This window comes from Crocodylus siamensis, chromosome 3, assembly GCF_052110815.1.
Source record: "Crocodylus siamensis isolate JL-2025a chromosome 3, ASM5211081v1, whole genome shotgun sequence".
Classification (NCBI taxonomy): Eukaryota; Metazoa; Chordata; order Crocodylia; family Crocodylidae; genus Crocodylus; species Crocodylus siamensis.
Genome location: NC_143397.1, coordinates 38,314,407 through 38,337,612, shown reverse-complemented (window position 1 = coordinate 38,337,612; position 23,206 = coordinate 38,314,407). Strand labels below are relative to the sequence as shown.

Sequence of the window (23,206 nt, the reverse complement as noted above, 5' to 3'; positions counted from 1 at the left end):
GGCACTCTTAAGTATGCCTTGCCTACCCTTGCAGGGGTGCAGGCTAAACTGCTAGTATAGCTTAATAATGAACACCTGCCCTCTGGCAGGCACTCAAGCTTTCTCTAGGCTTAACATAAAACAGGGGCATCTCCCCACATACTCAAAGTCCTTCTCTGTCCCAGGTAGTTCTCTGGTTCCCTGCGTTGCAGAGTTTCTTATTCAGAGCCACTTGTCAGTTCAGGAGTCCTCCTGCTCTGCTGTCAGGAGCTCCTCACTCCATAGCAATCAGAGCAAGACTATCAGACTGGTGCAGGCTCTCGACCAGGGATAGGCAACCCCTGGCATGGGTACCAAACTGTGGCATGTGAAGGCACTTGACTTGGCACGCGTGCCTCTGGGCAGACAATGGGGAAGGGGTTAGGTCTGTGCTGCTACAACAAAGATCGGACACCTTGTGGCTCCCACACCATCTTCCATGGCACACCAACATGTTATGAGTCAAGGTTGCAGGTGTTTTTGGCACTCCTCCCAAAAACATTGCCTACCCCTGCTCTAGGCTTATATATTTCAAGCCTGTGCCCTCTTCTGGTCATGTGAGTTTCTCATTAGCCTCTCTTTGCCACCTGTAAGCAGCCCTTCTTTGCCACCTGCAAGTGCCTTCATATACAGGGGTTGACAACCTTTTTGCTATGGAGAGCTGCTTTTTATGACCCAGCCCCTACCTCAGGCCAGAGCCTTGCATCTCCTGGTAAACAAATGATGATGTGAAGGAAATAAAATCAGGTAGGCACTAGAACCCTGGGGTTGCCTCCTCTGCTGCATGGGAGAGAATAAACTGAAGATGGCAGGCTCTAGATCCCCGGGGGCCTCCTCTGCCACCATGGCTGGAACATCTTACCAATTCTTTTGGCTACCATGGGCCAGATCCAGCCCATGGGCCATAGGTTACCAACCCCTGATCAGTATCCACATTAGCCTGAGCTGAGTCATGTATACATGGCAGTGCTGTGGGTTACAGATCTATCTATCTATCTATCTATCTGTCTGTCTTTTTACACACACACACACATTATTCTATTCCTTTTGACCTCAGTGGGGTCACTCATTAGCAAAAGTACACGTACTGTAACTGACCATGTAAAGTTTACAAGATTAGGGTCCAAGAAGCCTCCAATTTCTGGTACATTATTTGATTTTTTTTTCCTTAGAAGCACAGAACAAACATTCTTACTGTGTAACAGTGGGGGCAATAATTTTAAATTGAAGTATCTGGTATTAAAGTCCCTCTGGTAACATTGGAGTGCTGTTATAGCCAGGATGGGCCAGGAAAATTGTGAGATCCAGGGATTTTTGTGATTAATATCTTTTATTGAACCAACTGAATAGTTGAAATAGACCTAGATGAGCTTTCTAATGCAATGCATTCTTCTTCAATTCCCCCGGAGAAGAATGTACAGCATTCAAAAGCTTATCAAAAGTTTATCCCAAATATGTCGTTGGACCAGTAAAAGATAACCACCACACAAAAAAAAGTTTTGCCTCTTGCACACTGAATCCTTTAAATTTTGGACTCCATTTATCTATCTTAATGCAGAAATAACTATTTTATTTGTCTTCGTATTCTAGATACCATATTCTTCAGCATCTCCTGGGAATTACGTAGTAAGTACAATTGTGTGTGTTTGCTCATTATAATTGTTGCTACATTTTATTCAGGCAAAGAAATAGTTGTCCAGATGTTAAGAAGAGCCCTTGTGTATTGGTTGAGAAGTGAACATCTGATCTGTGTTTAGTTGTTTTGTCTGCCATATACAGTGCATATGTTGATGTTCATTACTAGAACAGTTATCAGTCTGGTTGGAATTGCCCTGAGTGTTGTGTTTTACTTCAGCATATGTTTCTGTAACCAATACGATATATTGTCTTCAATAATAAAGGAGAAAAAACAGCCTTTTCTTGGTGACTCAATAGCGTGTTTGCATTCGTGAAATTATGAAAAAAAAAGATTTTTAAAAATTAGGAATGCTTCAACTTCCCAAAGATGTGTATAATATCTCTTAAAAGGATACTCAGAACTAATGTGTTTTGGGATGTTTTTATTCGCTGGTGCTGTAATTACCTCCTGGAGATCTGAAAACATTTTTTCCACACAGACTTTTTTTTTTTTTTTTGGCAGGCATACACTTTATTTTGCAATTGGATTGCTCCTGAAATTGGCATAGTAATTTTTGCTTAGCAAACTCTTTAAAATTTATTATATTACATTTAATAGTAACATCCTATGTCTGTCTTTCATCCTAAAGAACCCAAAGGGCTAAATAATATAGCTGTCATAGAGATATAATAAACTACAATATGCTCTGTTTAGGAAACACTTCGTGTATCAACAGAATAGTTTCCTGTAGACCGATAGGAACATACATTGATGTGTTTCCTGTGACTGAATTGCACCAGAAAAGGCACAGTCCTCAAGGATGGAACTTTATTTTTTGTCTTGTGGTTTTTTTGTCTGATTATGTAATTTTCTAAGAATGCTGTTTGAATGCTTTGTGTCCCTTAGAGTAATGAAGTGAAGATATGATAGGCTGAGGACATTAGAACTGACTCACCTGTCTATTCGCTTTAATTGACCTATATATGTTGATCTCCAGGCCAGGCAACAAATCTCATCCTTTTACTACAAAATTTACAGTCTATATTCTTTATCATTTTGCTGTAAATACTGGCTAATTATTGATGCTATTGGAAGGAGTTTTCTGCAGGACTTGTGTTTACCGTCTGAGTTCTGTTTTTAAATAAATGCCAAGGGTTTCTAGCACCTCGGAGAGAGGAGAGGAGCTTTTCTATACCTTTAGAAATGTAAAGAAACAAAAAAATAGATCAAGGTCTTAGCTTAGGATCCAGGTCTATGCTCAAATCTAGCCAGAGGGCAGTAAGGATAGATGGCTGCAACAGAAAAAAAATAATGTCCTTGCATACATAACAAGGGGAGCAGTGAGCAAGAGATTATTTTACCTGTACCCTTCATCTGACATTGATGAGATTGATACTGCAATGCTGTGTCCAGTTCTAATGATCACATTTGAGACATTGTACAGTACCTTTTACTGTACAAGAAAATTACAGTGAGATGTTTCCCTGCAGTCAAGCAATATTATATTTGCTAATATGAGTGTTTTCTCCTTATCCTCTACCTTCCTTTTAAAAACTGAATTTGAACAATATGCTAGAAAATCAGAACTCAAATTTTAAATTGAAAAATTGGTGAGGGTGCAGCAAAGAGACACTCAAATTATTTGAGAGTGAAGAAAAAGCCATACAGTGAAATACTAAGAGATCACAAGCTGTTCAGTTTATCAGAAAGAAGACTGAAAGATGACTTGATTACACTGTGAGAGTACCTTCACAGGAAGAGCTCTTTAAGCTAGAGTAGAAAGGCATTGCAAAAACAAAGGCTAGAAGCTGAAATCAGACAAAATTCAAATTTTAGAGCAGTCACAAACTTGTATCAGTGGGGGTATTTAGCCACTGAAATGAGCTACTAAGTAATGGTTTCTCCATTTCTTCATGTTTTTGACAAACACACGCAAGTTACTGGACTCAGTACGAGGATAACTCGGTGAGAATTAATGGCCATTAATCAAGAGATGATCTAATGTTTCCTTTTCTCCTTATGAGTCTGTGACATCTGTAGTAAAGCAGGCTTAATTACTTACACAGCTCAGAAGTACTCAGTAGTCTTGTCCAATGAACCTTTCTTTCATTTTTTGTCATTGTGACAAGGTATTTAAGCAGAATTTGCAGATTTTGTTTGCAAACTGACAGCCCATGCTATGGCCTCAAACTTGTGAACTTTGGGCTGTCAATTATGAGTCTTAGTGCCCACCCCACCCCACCTAGAATGCTACAAAGTGAAAGATAAAGACTGGTAGTTAGTGCATTATACTGTTAGCTTTGTAACAGCCCAGAAGTGTGTGAGTGAGTGGACTGCAGGGTCATGGTCTTAATGTACAGTTGTCAAACTCATCTGACCCCATGGGATGAATCACTGTCCCTGAGCTGGTGTGCAGGCCAAATAGCGGCCAATCCCCTGTGGAGCAGCCAGGGTCCCAGGTCCAACCCACAGACTGCACTCAGCACTTGCCAGTCTCCCAGAGGGTTAGTCTGGAATGCCGCATGCAGCCTGCACCCCAAACCTGGACTTCCTGTGCTGCAGGTAGTACTGGGTCCAACCCCTGTGCTGCATGCACTGCAAGCCTTGGGGATAGTGCGTGGTGCATTTGGTGCATGAGGCTGGTATGGGGTGTGCACTCCATGTGGTGCCCCACCAGAATGGCCCAGCACACTGGCTCTAGGTCCATTGGAGCACTACATGAAGCATCCGCCCTGTGCCAGCTCTATAGGCTGTGTGCAGGATGTGTAGCTAGTCCAGTCTCATATGCTGCAAGCAGCACACACTAGCTACAGGGCTTGTGCACACAGCCCCTGGGGCTGGAATGGGGCACACATTGCCTGCAGTGCATAGGCTGGACCTGGCACTGCAAGCAGCACAGGGGGCCAGGATGTGTGCTATAAGCAGCACTCACCCTGGACCAACTAACCTCCTGTGCCACCTGCAGTATGCATGTTGCAAGGTCAGGCCACATGCTACATGTGGTCAGTCCAGCCCACAGGCCAGATCTTATGACTCCGTGGGTTGAATCCAGCCTGCGGGCCATATGTTTGACACCTGTCTTAACAGGTAAGATACATGTATTCAGACTACACATACATGATAAATTTTCATTAATTTGCAACTAGAGGCATTAATCCAAAAAGCAGTATTACTGATTTTATATACGGGATGTACTGTATCTGGAAATTGCTTATTAGTGCGCTGCTGCCTAATATTCCATAGTTTGCACTGTGTTTTATAAGCCATACAAGTATGGTTTCTATTGTTGTAATTCCAAAACTTTCCTTCTCTTTCCCAAAATATGTTTTTCATATTATAACAAATATTATAACAGAAGCAATCAGACCTTGATAGTGCATATGCTGTATGATGTAGTGAACATCATTAATATTGAAATAAAATGATGCTGTTTGGAATAGTAAATCTGCTATTTTTATTTGGAAAGAAACACACACAACAGTGAAAAATGTTGTCTTGTATCATTAATATATAGCATTTTCATATTATGGAAAAATTTAGGGTTGAATTTTTATTGCATATTGGAATATTTTAATCACATCAATAACTGATAGGCTTTCTATATTTCTTCAAGATATTACTGTAGAGGCAGATGTGGTAAGCAAGAAGCTTTGCTGCTGATCATGTTATACAATTAAGTTGTTTAAAATAAATAATTGGAATATTTTTTTAAGAATACAACAAGAACAGCTTGCTTAATAATCAGTGCAGTCTGTTTAAAGGGTTTGTTGTCATAAACAAATTTACAACACAGAAATACAGGAAATGAACAGGGAAAATGAGATATTTTGGGGGGTTTTTTAAAGTCTTTAGCAACAAGATTAACTCCTATTTTAACCTAATACGTATAATGTATGTATCTGTACTCAAGATATATGGATCCAATGTTACTCTGACACTCATTAATCCTCCATTATTTATGTTGCAAAAAGTGTATGTAATATGAAATAGTATGACTCAGTTCAAGGTTACCAGGACTTGAACCAATCACAGGTTCAATCTTTAGACTCTGAGGAGAGAGACTTCTTTGCAGTGGTGTGCCTCACCCTGACCACCTTATCTGTTCCCATGTGATTCTCAGACACTCTGTGGCCAGCAGGGAGTAAGTTATTCTGCCAGTGCCACAGTGAGAAATCTGCTCCATTACTGTCCACTGAGGGAGAGTAATGGTAGTGTGAAACCTGATGGTAGCAGGCAGAGGTTCAGGGACTCATCTATGTCAGTGGTTCTCAACCTTAGCACACCCCTTAAGACTCAATGCATCCCTTGGGAAAATGTCAGCTTTTAGCTCTCGCTGTTTTGGAGTATGGAAAAATAATGGAGCAATTCTTCTGCGGAAAAGAACTCAGAAAAATGGCAACAGGTCAGAATGTTTTTGTCACTATGGATTTATTTGAAATCTCTGGGCTTATCTTGTGAATCATTGTAGGTATCTGCTCACCTAACAGTGCTAGTATTGTGCAGCACCCTGTAGCACCCTTAAAAAGATCACACAGGATTCCAGGGTGCTGTGTCATCCTGATTAAGAATCACTGAGCTATGCAGTAAAAACAGACCCTGTACCAAGTGCACCTCTTGATGGAGAACAATAGGATAAACGTTTCTTGTTCAGTGTTTCTCCCTGCACCCATGGATCTGCACATAGTAAGTCTCTGGTGCGAGTCAGTACATCCATGGCATATCACGGATTTAATCTGCCCTTGGGTAGATTCATTGACTTTTCAGAACTTGTCTAATGGAGAACATCTTTGTTTTGTGCTATGGAAATGTATTCCTTTTCAGTAATACAACTGCAACCTTTGTGATATGTTTTTTTCTCTCTTGAATTATCTTTGCTGTAGTTTGACATTTTTCCTTTCATACTAACTGAATATTTTCTACCCTTTCAGGGTCCTCCAGGTGGTGGAGGGCCTCCAGGAACACCCATCATGCCTAGTCCAGCAGGTATCCCAATCTATTAAGAAAATAATTTAAAGACAATGCCAGTAATGTTCTGGATGGGGAGTCAGTAATAAGGAAATAGTTTATTCCTGGTGTAGAAAACTAAGTCATTTGCTACCAGTAAAGAGCAATGGATTCATCCTTCTCATGCACATTTCAGCAAACAAAAGCCAATTAAAAGTTCACCTTTTTTGCAGGTAAACATTTTTGCACCTTTCTTTTTTTCTTTCTCTCTCCTGTTTTCCTTCTGCTTTGCTGGAGAGAAGCAGCAAGATGGGTATTCTATTTTATTTGTTCCTTCCAGAGCTCTCAAAATCCATTTTTCTGGTCACCATTAGCAACAGAAAGAAAAAAAGAGATAAAATGGAACACACTTTGTTTTGGCTAGTGTTGTTCAGGCCACATTTACCAGCATCTTTCATCCTGTGAGAGTTCCTCAAAAGCATCTAACAGAAGAGGCATCCAATGGGTCCTTGAAGAAGGGTCTCATGGCTTTAGCTTAGCCAACTAGCTCCTTGTTAGCTGCACATTTCCATACATGAAGCCTATGCAAAAATTCCTGTCTTGAAGGAAGGGAGTTTAATGCCTGAATACATACAGTACTTTCTATCCTTCTGTGAGCAGCATCAGGGATCTGGTAAGCAGGATTTGACAGCTTATGGCCTGGTATCTTGACTTAACCAGACTCTCCACTAAATCAGTCACCTTTCATCTGGGAATCCTTTACTGATAAAAACTCCTTTGGCCTACATCCCCCTTTATGTCCTTTTTAGCTCCTAAGAAATCATTGCTCTCTGTTCCTAAGAACTTTTCATCTCCAGAATGCCTTTTATCTTCATTCCAATCTTCCTTACAGCGCTAGTGACACAGAAATAAGAGAGATTCTTTTCAGGAGTAAGAAGCAGATCTTCCCTTGAAATTTTCCCACTAATGGTGGAAAATCCTTACTCAGTACATGACTGGCAAATACAACTTGGGATAAAGAGAAGAACCTATCCATTAGCCAGCTGAGAAGTGGATAAATACATTCTGATAGTTAAATGTTAAAAAAATTTTCCTAATAGAAAAACAGGCCCCTGCAAATGACATTCACATCTAAATAGAGTCAAGAAAGGTGTTGTGGCATATATAAGCGGCAACATTTTCCCTAATGAATTGTTCTTTGAGATGGGGAGATGGGAAAGAATTTGTGATGCTTCAGGGGCTTCTATTTTCAGCCATCATCTCCCAGAAAATCTATCAAGCAAGCAATCTGGTCTCTGAAAAGAAGCTTTCCAGCTGTTAATGTCCCACTGGATCTAACTGCATAAGTGTTTGCACAAGAACCAGTAGGAAATGGAGCTCTAATCCTTGTTTCAGAAGGTTGTGGTAGTTGAAGAACTTGTTCCTATTTGGCATGTTCTGCTGCCCCTGAAAACCTTCCTCCTATTTGATAATTTTCAGTAATAAGAGTTTATGCAGGCTAAATATTAGGGAATAGTTCCTTCCTTTCAGACAATATGGTGATATTGTTCCCTGCAAACAATGCATTTATTATGTCACCAAGTGTAGTTACTGCTTAGAAAGAGCTACAATAAGAGGTGGGGTCCATGAAAGGAATAGACATTGGACTTGACTTGATCCCCTTGAAGCATTTGTCAACATTTTTGGCTTAAGCCCACAATGCATTCCCTGTACCGAGGCACTTAATTCTAGCATGTGCTCTCCTCCTGTGACCTTTCTATTTAAGAAAATTCATTTCACAGCGTCTAGAAAAGTAGATATACCATTGAGTAGGGAATTAATCTCAAAACTCATTTATCTCTTTTGTAATTGTCTCTTGGACAAAGAAAGGGGTAGTCTTTGTGGAGGAATAGTGAACAGTGGCAATCTGCTCATTTCTCCACTCATTCTACAGCTATGATAGACATTTGGCAAAATCCTCTTTCACTACGTGCATCCAAATGGCAGTTTCCAGCTACATAAATGACATTTTTGTACTTATGTATAGTTTGCAATTCTGTTACCTATTTAATGTGGATATGCAAGCATCCATATAGCTACAGAGCATACACAGTAAACTACATGAATACACAGATAAATATCTATGTACTTGAGCATAAGTCATGAAAAAAATGAGGAGGTAGCCTTCCCATGTTCTCGTTTCAATATCTGAATAGTTAGAGCGCTTTCCCAGGAAGCACAGTGCTATCTCCATGGAGCGATCATAGAATCCTGCTCCTCCATATTATACCCTTAAACAAAGATGACTTGAAGTTGTCTTGTTGACTTGCCACGAGTTATCTAGTTGTTAGCTGTTATCCAGCCCCCCTCTTAAATCTGAGCTTCAGCACTTTGTATTTAATATTAATTGAAAAAAATGGATGGAGAACAGTGGGTAAATTTCTGCCTCATTGGAAGTAATGGCACAGGCTAGAAGAAGGAACCTGGTTCCTTCAAGAATAGTATCTCTCATTGAGCTATGTACCTCTAGCTTATTCTTTTTCTCCTGGCCCCACATATCTCCCTTTCTTGGTTGCCCAGGGGTCCTGCTTCAAAAGGGGAGCCTGAGAAGGTAATGCCTAACCTGTGGCTTAGCGATTACAGTAGTGCAGGTTTAAACCTTCTTTGGGTGACAGGGTCCTTGTCCTAGGTCTCTTGGACAAGTGCTCTAATCACTTGGTTAAAGAGACTAAAACATAGGAGGACTGCCATCCTCCTCCTCCATCATAATACCTGCTCAATGTGGAGTTGTACAATATACGTAAGCCCACATACATGGGTATGTAGCCACTTACCTGCTCAGCTACTGCGTACCTACTGCACATGGTCAGAAGCTGTGTGGTTACTTATGCATCCATGCTATCATGCTATACAGGTAGTAGAATTGCACAGTGGCAAAAATGCCCCTTATGCTGCTGGAAAATTGCCATTTAGGTGCATAAAGTAAAATAGAGGTCTGCCCATAGTGTCTTTGTATTGTTGGCTGACTTTCTGAAAACGTGTTCTTCACTAGGTGATTTACTGAAACTTTTCTAAAGTCATTCCCAACTCAGCTAATTGTTTATTCTTGGATAGCATACCCATAAACAAATGTTCTCAGTGGCAGTATTCTTTAGAAAACATTTCCTTAATTTGCATCTCTGGCTACAGCCTTTTCTGCCTTCTTTTTCCTGAAAAATATCTATGGGTAATGTTAACCATTTCATATGAGCTTACCCTGGTAAATAAGTCACCATAAAGGAAACCTTCATACATACTGATTCTTTTCAAAGATCTTGACTTTGAGCCCTTTATTCAGTCAAAATATTGCATGGCTTGAATTCTGTGCATCTTGTAAGTTAAAATCTGGATTTCAGCTCTGGAAGTCTGAAAACCAGGGACCAAACAGGATATAAAGTTTAGCTAGAACATCTGCATGAATATTAGAACTTTTCGTTGGCTATTGTTGTCCACATAGTAAGGAGAGCTATCCATTGATTTCCACTGTGGAACCAGCAACATAGAAATTTTTAAACAAGGAATTCTCTTTTTGTAGAGGCAACTAAATGGAAGTAAAATAATTCAGGGGGTTCTTGGAACAAGAACATGTGCTTCAGGAACTCAGTAGTTGCAGATTTACAGATGTTTTAAACATCTGTAAATCTGCAACTACTGAGTTCCTAATGCCTAAATCTAGAATCTAGAAGTAGTCATTTCAGCCACTTAGACCTCCATTATATCTGATTCATACTTGAGTTCTCCAGTTTGAGTGGTCACACATCACTCGATTCTCATCCAAAAAACTCATGTCTACTTGAATGCTTTATATTTCTGAACTATTTTAAATCAATTATGTGATATATACAAAACATTCCTTACAGTCAGTTATTTCTTTTCATAGCTGTGTAGCATGAATAGGAATACATAGAGACAACAATGAAATCTTCCGTAACATTGTCACTGTGTAACAGTCACTCAGATTTAGAAGAAATGTTGAAAAGATAAGAAAATGAATTAGATGAACTTTATCTAAAGACATGTCTTGGCACTTAAATAATATCTGTTTCAGATTCAACCAACTCCGGAGACAACATGTACACTTTAATGAATGCAGTACCACCTGGACCTAACAGACCTAATGTAACTATGAATTTATTACATATTTTTTCTGCACTGTACTGTCTTGTTTTACCCAGATCACCAGACCTCCATTATATCTGATTTATACTTAAGTTCCCCAGTTTGAATGCTTATACATCAGTTGTTTTGCATAAAGATTCATGTCAATTGGAATGTTTTTATGCATCTGAAATACTTTGCATCAATCATGTAATACATATAAAATAGCCGTTATCACCGGTTTTTCTGAAAAGAAAACACCTTAAAATTTGTCTATGTAAGGTAGGTAGATGACTAAGGTGGACAGACAGACAGACAAAGGTAGATGTTAGGGACATGACTTAGGCCACACACAGATGTTAACATTTCTACTGGGAAAATCACTGCTCTCTTGGTAGAAATTGCCAGCGTACAGGTATTCATTCAGTTTGTCCCAGAGAATACATGAGTGATCTGGGAGAAAAGTCTTCCCTGAGAGAGAATTTCTCTTACTAGAATGGATACCTATAAGCTTGACTTCTCCCTGATTGGGAGGAGTTGAGCAGCAGCTTCCCATATGCTTTCCCCAAACTGGGGACTGAAGGTAAGGGGACATTTTCCCTGCAGCTCAGCTCCCCCAATCAGAAGAGTTGAGCTGCTACTTCCCCCCTGCCCCCATCCCCATAGCATTCCTGAGATCAAGGGACCCAGGTCTGAAGAAGACTCAGAGAGCTGTGGCAGCTGGACTCCACATAAACATCGTGAGAGTCCAACTACAGCTTCCCTGGCTCCCTTCCCAAATGGGGGTACCCCTGTCTGGAGAAGGTGTAAGGAGCAGCAGCAACTCAAATTTTCCTGGGGCTGAGAGGAATTTGAATGGTCCCCACATGTCCGCCAGACTAGGGAGACCCTTAGAAATTTCCAGCACTAAAAATGAACACCTGTTCATACCCTAAATTTGTCACATTGCAGTGTACGGAGCTGGCATCCAGTAGCATATCATCTCTGAACAGCTCTGGTAGCTCCTATTACTTTCTACAGAAGTGATTCTTTTTAGGAGAAAAATGTCTGTACCCCTGAAGAATATGAAGAAAGCTTTTGAGTGTAACCCAGTGAAATGATGTCTTACCAGTTCTGTAGATGGATAATATCAATAGCTTTATAATGAATGAGGCCTGCCCTTTTCATCTAACTGTGGTGAAAGTTAAAGTAAGCCTATTTGCGACAGTTTAAAATTAACCTTATTCACTATGCCAGGACTGTCCAAGTACTCAGTGGTCAGGAGCCACATGCCACATGGGCCACAGTCCTGTTTAGGTCAGTTTACCTCTAGGTGACCTGCTACCTCCAAGCAACTCCCCCACCCCTCCCCTTCCATGTGCGCAGCCTCACCTTGCTACCAGCCAGGCGCATTGTGTAGGCAGCTCCCTCTTCTTCTGCTGCATGCAGTGCAGGCAGCCTGGTTCTTCTGCTCAGACAGCTCCCTCTGCCACATGTGCAGCTGGGGTACCCGAAGTCCCTGGGTCATAAATACAGCATAGGCAACCAACTCAGGTCTCCCACTGCCATGTGTGCAGCATAGGCAACCCAGGTCTCTTCTCCCTCCCCCCCACACCTTGCACACAGCACAAGCAGCCCACGTCCCCTCAAATGCATCCCAGGTGCCCTCCCCCCATGTTCAGGACAGGTAGCCCAGGTATTCCTCTGCTACATGTGCAGCAGAGGCAAGCCAGGTCCCCAACCCCCACCCGTGTGCATAGCACAGGCAGCTCAAGTCTCCCCCACTGCACACACAGCATGGACAGCCCAGGTGTATTATCTGTGTATCACACTGAATGGGCAGCCCAGGTGCCTGCCATTGCACTGCCTCACTGCCAGGAGTGGGGGCAGGAAGCGGAAGCCGGGGAGGGAGGGAGAGCTTGGAGCCCCCAGCAGCCACTGCATCAAAAACAGTGAGGGTAGTGGTAGCCAGGAGCCAACAGGCTGTATGTTAACCCCTTGCAGGCCACCGGTTAGACAGCCCTGCACAATATTGCCAGTAATTATTTTAGCCAGAACAGCAGCAATACAAAGACTGCTGAGAACTTAGATTTCTGAAAAGAACTTTTTTCTCTTTCTGGTGCTTAAGTTTTGTTTTGCGGTCATTTATGAATAGTTAGAGACTATGGTGAGACCCATTTGAAAAATAGGTCGTCAAACATCAAGTAACAGTTGCAGTGCAATACATTTACTGAAATTCTTGGATTCTTATTAATAATGTAGTGAATATCTTTGTTTTCAATTCAGTGACCAAGATTTAGGTCACTGAGCTGTACTCCAGATGCTGAACTGTCATAACCTAGTAGTATTGCAGAAACAATGGGATGTTATCTGCTGTGGTTGTCAGAACAGAAATTTTGAAAACTGATCTATGATCTAACTCTGGCCTAACTCTGGGTTTATTGAAGTAATTACTAAAATTTCCATTACTTCAGTTAGGTCAGTGCTGAGTACTTCTGATTCACTGGCCATGTTCTGGCCTTCTGCACACAGATTAATTTCTCCAGAGGTCAGGGCAAAACATAGTAATTGAGATAAATCATGGAAAAAATAAGTAAAAACAACGTTAATTACAATTACAAGGAAACAATACATGCAGAGATGTAGAAGTGGAAAGAATTTCTCCCATTTGGGTGTATTTGGTTTTTGCTTATAATGTGTGCTTCTTAGATTATATGATGTATACCCATCATTAATCCTAACCATGATCCTTTTGCAGTTTCCTTTGGGCCCAGGGTCAGATGGCCCTATGAGTGGTTTGGGTGGAATGGATTCACATCATATGAATGGCTCTTTAGGTAAGAATAACAAATCTGATGAATAATTGCTTTTTATAAAAATACCACAGTACCCACAGCTATAAATTAAATGACAATTGTACATGAAAATGATTTCAAGATTTGAAATACTTGCTCTACATCTATCAAAGGTTTGAAAATGATTACATATCAAGATCTATTAAGATGTCTCTGAGAAAAGAAATACCATATTTACTTGTATACCACACAAACCTTTTCCCCAAAATTAATGTCCCAAAATTGGTGTGGGAATCTTAAATGGGGAAGCCATTTTTCTAGTGGAGTCCAGCATGCAGATCTGGAGTCTGGGGAGATAAGCGGGGGAGGGGTGAAGTGGTGCAGTCAGACCCCCAGCTTGTGTCCTGCTCCACACAAAGTTTAAAACCAACTGCCCAGCAGCAGTGGCATTTCTATTCAGGCAACACATAAGAAAGTCAGTTGACTTTATGGTTTGTTATAGTCTACCAGCTTCCTGCTAATTGCTCTTCACTCGGCAGATGTTAACCTTTTCTCACTTTTTCTAGTGGTGCTGATGTTCAACTCATCTACTTTTTCTTTGGCAGTGTTGCTGTTAGCTACTCCTGGTGTCTCTTCTCCTGTTCCATAGCCAAATATACTATTTTAGCACTTTTCAAAATCTTAGATCTGTCCTTAGCAGTAACTACAGTTTCAGCTTTTTGATGAACAGTCAAGAGTTGCTGACAGTTCAGCTGTGGAAGGGTAAAACTGTAGCTTTTGCCCGAACAGAAAAGTGAGAATAAGGGAGTTGATTAGGCTTTATCCCTGCTCTATGCAGCCATAACTCTGGAAACATTTTTTTCTTCATTCTGCCTTTCTTACAGCAAAGTGTATCTTTATTTGAGGGTGTATGGTACAAAAGAAAATACACAACTACATATGTTGCTATCCAGATCATAAATTATATTTCTCCCACAGGTTCAACTGTCTGACTTGCACTATACCCATTCATATATCTCCTAAGCAGTACTTTTAATATTCCATGCTGTGATAAGATTCAAACAGCTGCCTTTTAATCAATAAATCAGAAAAATATAAACCAAATATGTACTCTATTGCATGGTTACACCTGTCGTCAAAGCTATAACATTTTTATATGTAGAACTTACATATAGGTAACTTTCAGAGGTCTTTTAAAATGCATTCACCATATTTATCTCTTTTGAAATCAGCATGGTCTAGTAAACACATTATAATATCTATTCAGTGTAAAAAGGGAAGCAGAATTAGGGAAAGTATCATTTGAAGGGCAGTGTAAGTCACGGGATCACGGACCTGATAAACAGGAACTTCTGACCTATTGAAGACTTGACCTGATGCATTTGAAAGCTTGTCTAACTCTGTCCCATCTATATAGATGGTCCAATAAAAGATATCACCCTGAGAAATCCTTGCCTTTTTCTACAATTAAGCATAGAGAGGGTGAGGCAGCTTGCAGGAGCTTCTGAAAAGCCCAGATGAGTTTAAATACGTATATGGGGCATACAATAACAGAGCAGCTGGCTCTATTTCTCCACTCCAGTCAGTGATAATGTGGGTAAGATGCAAGTAAGAGCTCTCACTTTTCCTCCTACATCCAATCCCAGATTTTGTTACATTGTCACCTATCTATTGAACAATATATCTTGAGACCCCTTAAGAATCTACCTCTGAATGTAATGGAGAGGATGTTAGCATAGTTGAGGCCTGAATCCGGTCCAGAATTTGAAGCCTAGAAAACAAAATAGAAGAATGTGAATGAAGGTGAGAGTGGGAAAGGCCATAGTGAGATGAGGGGGTGAGAAAGTTTTAAGCTTAGAAAAGAGTTCACCAAAACTTCCTTATCAGACTTATTTGGTGCAATTTAAAATACATCACAACAAAGCAAATTCTGAAGAATCTTTTTTTCCAGGGAAGCATTTTCCTGAAATTTCTAAATTACTTTGAACAAAGCCATTTTGCAATTTTTCAATAAATTCCTTCACGTTTTTTATAAATTGGCTGAATTTTTAATTAAAATTAATGCACATTATTTCCAAGTCAATTAAAGTTATTAAGTATCACTTTTTTGCTATTATATATTATAGACTGAAAATAACTTCCTAGTTATAAGATTAATTACAATTAAAACAGTTGTGAAAGTTATATCTGCTTAGCATATGGTTAGATATTTTCTTCAGTAAACATTATCAAATGCATTCAAATCAGTCGTGACAGATTTTTCTTATATCAATTTTAATTTTAAATACTCCACTAGTTCTTCTAAGAAAATTATTACATGACAGATCTTCAAGTCTTGCCCAGGTTTATAATGCGTAACCAAATCTTATATCTCTTCATAAACCGATAAATCTCCTTTATGCCCTCACTATTAGTGGAAAGCTGTTCTAGAATCTTATTTGCTCTGATGATTGTGAATCTTCATCTAATTTCCAGCCTAGAAACATTCTTAGTTTATATTTATTCTTGTGCCAACATTGTATTTTAACTTAAGTCTTCTCCCTCCCTAGTTTTTATAAAGAACAAGAGATTACCTCTCAGCCTTCATTTCCCTAGACTAAACAAGCCAAGCTCTTCTTTTGTAAATTCCCTGATCATCCCATAACCCTCCCCATGAGGTCTTACTAGGATTTTATATAATAGCATTAACACTTCCCAATCTCTACCAGAAATATCTATCCTGATATATTCAAGGTTCACATTAATAATGAAAAAGTCATGTCAGACTCACACAGTTGAATTATAATTGTTTTCTGGTCAACTAATACACCCAGGGCTTTCCCTTCTTTTGTCATTTTCAATTAATGAGTACCCAAAGTGTAGCAGAAATTCTTGTTATTAGTCCCTAAGTGCATGACCTTGCACTTCTCAGTATTAAATTTCCTCCTGTTTTTATTACTCCAGCCCTCAAAGTCATCCTGTTACCCTGAATGATATTCCACTTCTCCCCCATCTTTATGTCATCAGCACATTTTATTAACACACACTTATCTTTTGTGTCAAGATCGTTAATGACTATAGTAAATAAAATCGATCCCAAGATCAATTCTTGAGGACACCCATTAGTAACCTTTAAGAGAATGTCTAACAAGAGTGGTGGCTATTTTTTCTGTCATGGAAATCACAGTTCTTAAGAAGTTTTTTGTTTTTTCTCCAATTAAAACAGCATTTTCACAGGCATGCACATACACACCTAGATTTGACTGTGCCATGTAAGCACTGAAGTAAGTAGGGAGCCATGCAGCATTATATATCCAGAGGTAGTTGTACCTCTCAGTTCTTGAGCCTTTCAGTCTGCCTAGATGTTGATTAGGCTGCTTCATCTTAAGAATTCAGAACACTGTACAGACCAGTTCTGTGGCTCTCCCTCCTGCTAATAGTCTTGGACTAATGGATATGGTAGAAGCATACAGAGATAGCTGTTAGGGCAATGTGAAGCTTCAGTTGCTGGTTCAATTCGGCTGAGATTTGGCCTGATTTGGCAGCCTAATCTCCAAATCTGAATCATAGTTTCATGGTCTGTAGGGTTGGAAGGGACCTGAGCAGATCATCAAGTCTGACCCCCTGCCATGGCAGGAAAGAGTACTGGGTTCAAACAGCCCCAGCAAGATGTTTGTCTAGCCTTGTCTTAAAGACCCCCAGGGTAGGAGCCAGCACCACTTCGCTTGGAAGTTGGTGGCAGATCCTAGCCACTCTGACAGTGAAGTAGCGCCTCCTGATGTCTGATCTGAATTTACCCTCTGCCAGCTTCTGACCATTATTTCTAGTCACTTGTGGTAGTGCTTGGGGGAACAGGGACTCCCCCAATGCCTGCTGGTCCCCTCTGACTAGTTGGTAACAGGCCACTAAGTCCCCCCTCAGCATTCTCTTGTGGAGGCTGAATAGGTTCAGGTCCCATAGCCTGCCCTGCTGCCCCTGATCATGCGAGTGGCCCTCCTCTGGACCCTCTCCATGTTGCCCACATCCCTCTTGAAGTGCGGCACCCAGAACTGGATGCGGTACTCCAGCCAGTTAGTGACCCATTTGACTGTGTAGGTGTCGACACCACAGTCCCCCAGATTTTTAATGAGAATGGAATGAGAGACAGTGTCGAAGGCCTTCCTAAAGTCCAGAAAGACTATGTCCACTGGTACCCCTGCATCTAAGGATCTGGTGACCTGGTCATAGAAGGCAACCAGGTTGGTCTGACAGGACCTGCCTCTAATGAACCCGTGTTGGTTGCCCCTATGCATAATCTCCCCCGCTGGCCCCTCGTGGACATGTGCCAGGATAATTCTCTCAAAGAGCTTACCCAGGATCAAGGTATGACTAACTGGCCTATAGTTTCCTGGGTTTTCCTTCCTCCCTTTTTTGAAGATGGGAACCATGTTGGCCCTCTTCCAGTCCTCTGGCACCACACTAGAGCACCACGAGTGCTCGTGAAGCCGTGCCAGGGGTCCTGCAATGACTTCAGCTAATTCCCTCAGCACTCTGGGGTGGAGATCATCTGGACCGGCTGATTTAAATACATCCAGTCCCTCCAGAAGTTCCCTGAATAGCTCCTCACTGACCCTTGGCCTAGGTGCGCCTCCCCTGGGGCCTGAAGGGGGCCCAATGGGGGGCTGATCCGGTCCCTGCTCAGGAAAATGGAGGCAAATAAGTCATTAAATAGGTTAGCTTTGTCATCTGCTGTGATGACCAGATTTCCTAGCGTGTCTTGCAGGGGCCCCACGTTACCCGGTACCTTCTTTTTGCCCCCTGTGTATTTAAAAAAGGACTTCTTGTTGTCCTTGATCTGGGTAGCTACTCCCAGAATCAAATCAGGAGACCCTTTAATCTCTCTGAATTGAATCAGAACCCTCCGAATCAATTCAGAGAAATTCAGAAAGATTTGATGATTCGGACATAGCCACAGCTTTAAATGTTTTTTCTACATACCTCAAGGTACTCATAGATTCACAGATTCATAGATGCCAGGGTCAGAAGGGACCTCAATAGATCATCGAGTCTGACCCCCTGCCTAGGCAGGAAAGAGTGCTGGGGTCAGATGACCCCAGCCAGATGCCTATCCAACCCTCTGTAAAAGACCCCTAAGGTAGGGGAGAGCACCACCTCCCTTGGCCACCCTTACTGTGAAGAAGAAGCTCATGAATGCTGAGATGCTGAGGCAAATGGAGCATCCCACAGGAGCATGGGGTGGGGGCGTTCCCAATGCACTTGGCTGCAGACCCAGAAGTGGACCAGAAGCACTTCCGGTCTACTTCCGGGTCCACCAGGAGTACTTCCAGTCCACTTCCAGTTTCGCCACTGAGCACATGGGGGAGCTCCCCTGTGCTCCTGTGGGACACTCCATCTGTCCCAGCACCGTGAGCCATGCCTGGTACCTTGAGATATGTAGAAAAAAGCTGTGTCTGTGGCTGAATGGCTAATTCTCCATATCAGCATCCAATCTTCAAATTTGGATTCAGTTGAATTGAATCAGGACAGTGATCTGAATCAACTAATTGAATCACTGTCCCCAAATCGGGCCAAATCTGAATCAAAAATGACCTGTTTTGCATACCCCTAATAGCTGTGCCTACATTTTTCCAGGCCACAGAAATAGTGACTGACTGTAGCTCTTACATAGACCTAAAAAAGGGAAAATAGTTTTTCTACACCCAAATCATACGCACAACCACAGAAGGGTCAAGTATGTGTATTGTATTGGCTGGGGTATAGGGACTCAGGGGGAAAGGAAGCTCTCAAATATCACTGTGTGTTAGCTTATTGTACAAATGCTGTATTTTTAAAATTTGGAAAATGATAAATTGTTAGATTGGGGTGGGCAAAATATGGTGTACAGGCCGGATCCAGCCCAATAAGTGATTCTATCCATCCCATGGCACTCTCTGCCCTCCTCCCTCCCCTGTGGGTAGTGCCGGCTGCAGCAGCTCCAGCTCTGGCTCTGGCTCCGACTCCGGCTCCTGGGACTGCAGCCAGTAATGGAGCACAGCGGGGGCTGAGGCACATAGTGGGGTTAGTGCCTCCAGGGCTAGAGAGAGACGCAGCTCCTAAACCCACCCCCGCCCTCCTCTCCCTCTGCTGCTTGTGATGTTGGCACTAGTACCTTAAAATATATTTTTGAAATACATTTTTAGTATATGATTTGTTTTTGATCTATAATTTGTTAAAATTATATCTTTGAAAGATGTTACGTGTGTGGACCTCAATTTGATTGGTTTGGCACCATTCTCTGGGAGGTCCAACACTCCTGAAATTCCCACTGATTGGCCAAGGATAATGGGGCGGGTTGACACAGGAGTTACAACTCCTCACTACCTGATAGGTCATGCCTGTGCCTTGTGGCTTAGGGAACAGAACTTCTGGGGCCCCAGGGGTGGGCAATGCACCATGAGTGCATGGGCTCTCTAGAGGGGCAGTGGACCTTCTAATGTCAAGGACCATGTAATATGGGCAGGGGATTCTGGGACCAATATGGTGGCCAACATGGTGGTGTGGGGGGCAGGGTTTGGTGTCTGGTGAGCAGACTTTTTATGTCATGGACCATGTGCAAGGGTGAAACTTGTGGTTCCAAGAATATAACCCTTCCCCCTTCCAAAAGGAGTACTTGCAGGGTGAGGGGAGGGACTTTCAGTGGCAAAGGCCAGGAACAGGACTTTCAGTTCCAAAATAGCAGCCAGGGGACAGGGCACCTGTCAAGGTGTGGGATTTAACAGTTTGACAACAGGTGTGCCCCTGCATCCCTCAACAGCTGACCAAAATTCGTTAAGTGGGCCACCAGCCAAATAATTGCCCACACTTGTCTTAGATTAATGCAGTCCATACCTAACTAAATGTCTGTTTATTTTAACTTCAGGCTCAGGAGACATGGACAGTATTTCCAAAGTGAGTATGTAAAATATGTTAATGTTTTGCATTGTATCCTACTCGTATGTAAAATCTCTCCTAATTTTTGTTACATTTTTACATTAGTAATTGCAAATTAAATGGGCATTATGTGCCTATCAACTCTTTGGGGATTTTAGACAGACTTAGCATTAGTTGGAAGGTTAAAACAATGCCGATAATCAGTAGGGACAATGAAATGGATTTGTTTATGTATTTTTCTCAACAGAATTATGGTCATCTTCGTATGTGGCTAATGTATAGCCATGTAATGACCTAACTAATTATATTATAGTTTTACATATTGATAAGACAAATGAATACAGTTATAATAAATCTAGTTAAAGGTAAGGAGAGGTAAATTGGGGAAAATGTCATTAGGATATAACTTTTATGCATTGTGTGATAGCTTTTCTTCTTTTATGAGGCAATGTTAATATTGTAATCACTACTTTAATTCCCTAAAAGCTAGATTAAAAAGTAATTATAAAAGAAGCAGTGTTCTGAACATTCAACCATTAAAGAGTATATTGAAAATGAATGTTATTCAACCTTCAGCCATTTAGAACTACAAAAATAATATTGTGTTTCGGTGTGCGGTGTTTTACATAAAAATTTCTACTATTTCTATGATTCTTATTAATTTAGGGGTTGATTCAAATTAGGAATCAATAAAATTATTCATTGCAAGTGGAGGTGGAAGAATTCGTTTCATAGAAAATACCTTGTGTTATTCCTTGAACCTTTTCAAATACAAATGGCTAAAACTAATTAATGAACATCACTAAAAAGATCACCCTGCACTTTTGTGCTTTTCGTCTACATAGAAATTAATTAAACAACTGTTTCATTCTGAATTGCAGAGCTCATTCTTATTCATTTGAAATGCTAGAACAAAATTTCCAGCTCTGTCCTAAAAGAAGAAAACAAGTTTGCTTAGAGAAAGCTGAAATCTTTTTAACTGGAATTTCAAACTACATATGTAGAATGTTAATGTACAATTTCATTATTCTGTAATGGAAGTTCTAATTTCTGCTTGTAGCAAAGCAACAGAAAAATACCCCAAATAATGTGGTATCTATGGGTCAGACAAGTCCAGGAGGACCAGGACTATGTTAAAAATGTTTTGCACTGCAGGGATTACTGTTCATGTAAAGGTACTTGAGCTACCTTTAGTTAGTGAAGCACTCCATGGCTGTGTTCAGACGAGTGTGGATGTGCAGTATGTTGCGCCACAGACGCACCACGTACCACGCATGCAGGCGTTCCCCATGCTGCTATCTTGCAGCATGGGGGTGCGGAGGGGGGTTTGACTCTAGGAGATCCTGGGGTCAAAAAAAGCCACACCAAAAAAAGTGGGATGGTGCACATGGTGGCAGAGGATGTCACCCACAACTGGAGCCTGGCCAGTCGGAACCACACTTCAGCTGCCAGCCAGGCTTCCTGTCATTGCTGCAGCCCCAGGAGGCCCCCAGGACACCAGGTAAGGCTGGTGGGGCCAGCACAGTTGCTGGCCCCAGCCTTCCCTACCCCACCTGGGGTAACCTGCTGCGTACCACAGTGCATATGGCATGGGTGTTCCCCGGGAACAAGCAGCAGTGCTTGGAAGTTTGAATTTATTAGTGTCAGACTTTTAAGTTACTATGAAGGATTTGTTCATAGTATGCTGAACAAAATGCAGAACTCTGTTAAAAAATAGATGAGATATTACTGTTTCATTTAATAAAATTACTATATGACGATACTTAAATGGTGATGGGATAGATTGTTTTCTGACGATGCACTATACAGAAACATCTTTTTGTATATACCTTCTATGGGGGGAAAAACACCTCACTATCTGTTTTTATCAGAATTTGGCACTAAGTATAAGTATTTATGTTGGCTTTTCCAGTTTCTCTGGAAGTGTACATTTCTTTTTCTGGTTAGTTCATCAACACTTTTTAAATTATTTTAATTGATAAGGTACCCAAAATTAACCACGGTAAACCTAGCTAAGCAAGCCTTGTGTTTATAATGATCATGTATTAATAACTCTAAATAAACTGTGGAAAGCAGCTGGTTCCATCCTTTCTCTTTAATGCAACAGACTAAATCTTGGTGTAGTCAATATATTTACTTCGGTTACTAGACAAGAAAAGGTAGTTGTACAGTAGTACTTCCAACAAAAGAGTAATCTTTAATGCTTTTTGGTGCTGTTGTTGTTACTGTGGTAGCCTCTAAGGATTCAAATCATATATCAGGACTGTATTGCGCAAGGTACTGTGCAAGTAACTAGTCCGTATCCAGAGATGCTTACAATGTCTGGCTGTTATTGAATAAAACTAACTCTGTAACTCTACTGTTCATGCATAATACTCTCTGGGAAGTGGTGTAGCAGCTCGTAACTTTGATTTATGAATTATTCCCAGTCATTTACATGCTACTTAAAAGAAGCCTTAATTCAGAAAGGTACTTAAACATGTGTCTAATTTTAAGCCTGTAAATACTACTCATTTGTTTAAAATTAGGCATATCTTTATGTATTTTGCTGAATCAGGGTCACAGTGATCACTTGGAAATAAAGAAACCAATCTCCCTCCCTGTGAAGTCATTTAAACTGCTAAGTGCAGCACCTAAACAGAATTTAGCCACCCAAGTCACAAAAAAATCCAGAAATCTTGCAGCTACACAACTCTTTTTGTACTTACATGTTTAAAGCATATTTGGCCACCAGAATTGACACAAGACCGAGAGCAACCAAAGTGCCCAGCAAGGGGTCTGTCATAACAGGCTTAATACTTGTGGTTCTAAGGAGTCCCTCAGTAACACAGAGTCAACCTCAGAAGAG

General features: G+C 41.0%; 1 protein-coding gene across 2 annotated transcripts in view; it reads left to right on the top strand.

Annotated features, from left to right (window-relative positions):
- SSBP2 (single stranded DNA binding protein 2) overlaps window positions 1-23,206 on the top strand; it is a 319,456-nt gene that overhangs the window by 284,138 nt on the left and 12,112 nt on the right. For both annotated transcript variants that reach the window (XM_090038193.1, XM_090038192.1), the window contains 5 exons: window positions 1,609-1,644; window positions 6,565-6,619; window positions 10,647-10,717; window positions 13,434-13,512; window positions 20,348-20,376. In XM_090038193.1, coding sequence (XP_089894319.1) covers window positions 1,609-1,644; window positions 6,565-6,619; window positions 10,647-10,717; window positions 13,434-13,512; window positions 20,348-20,376 — 270 coding nt within the window. The remainder of the gene's footprint in view (window positions 1-1,608; window positions 1,645-6,564; window positions 6,620-10,646; window positions 10,718-13,433; window positions 13,513-20,347; window positions 20,377-23,206) is intronic.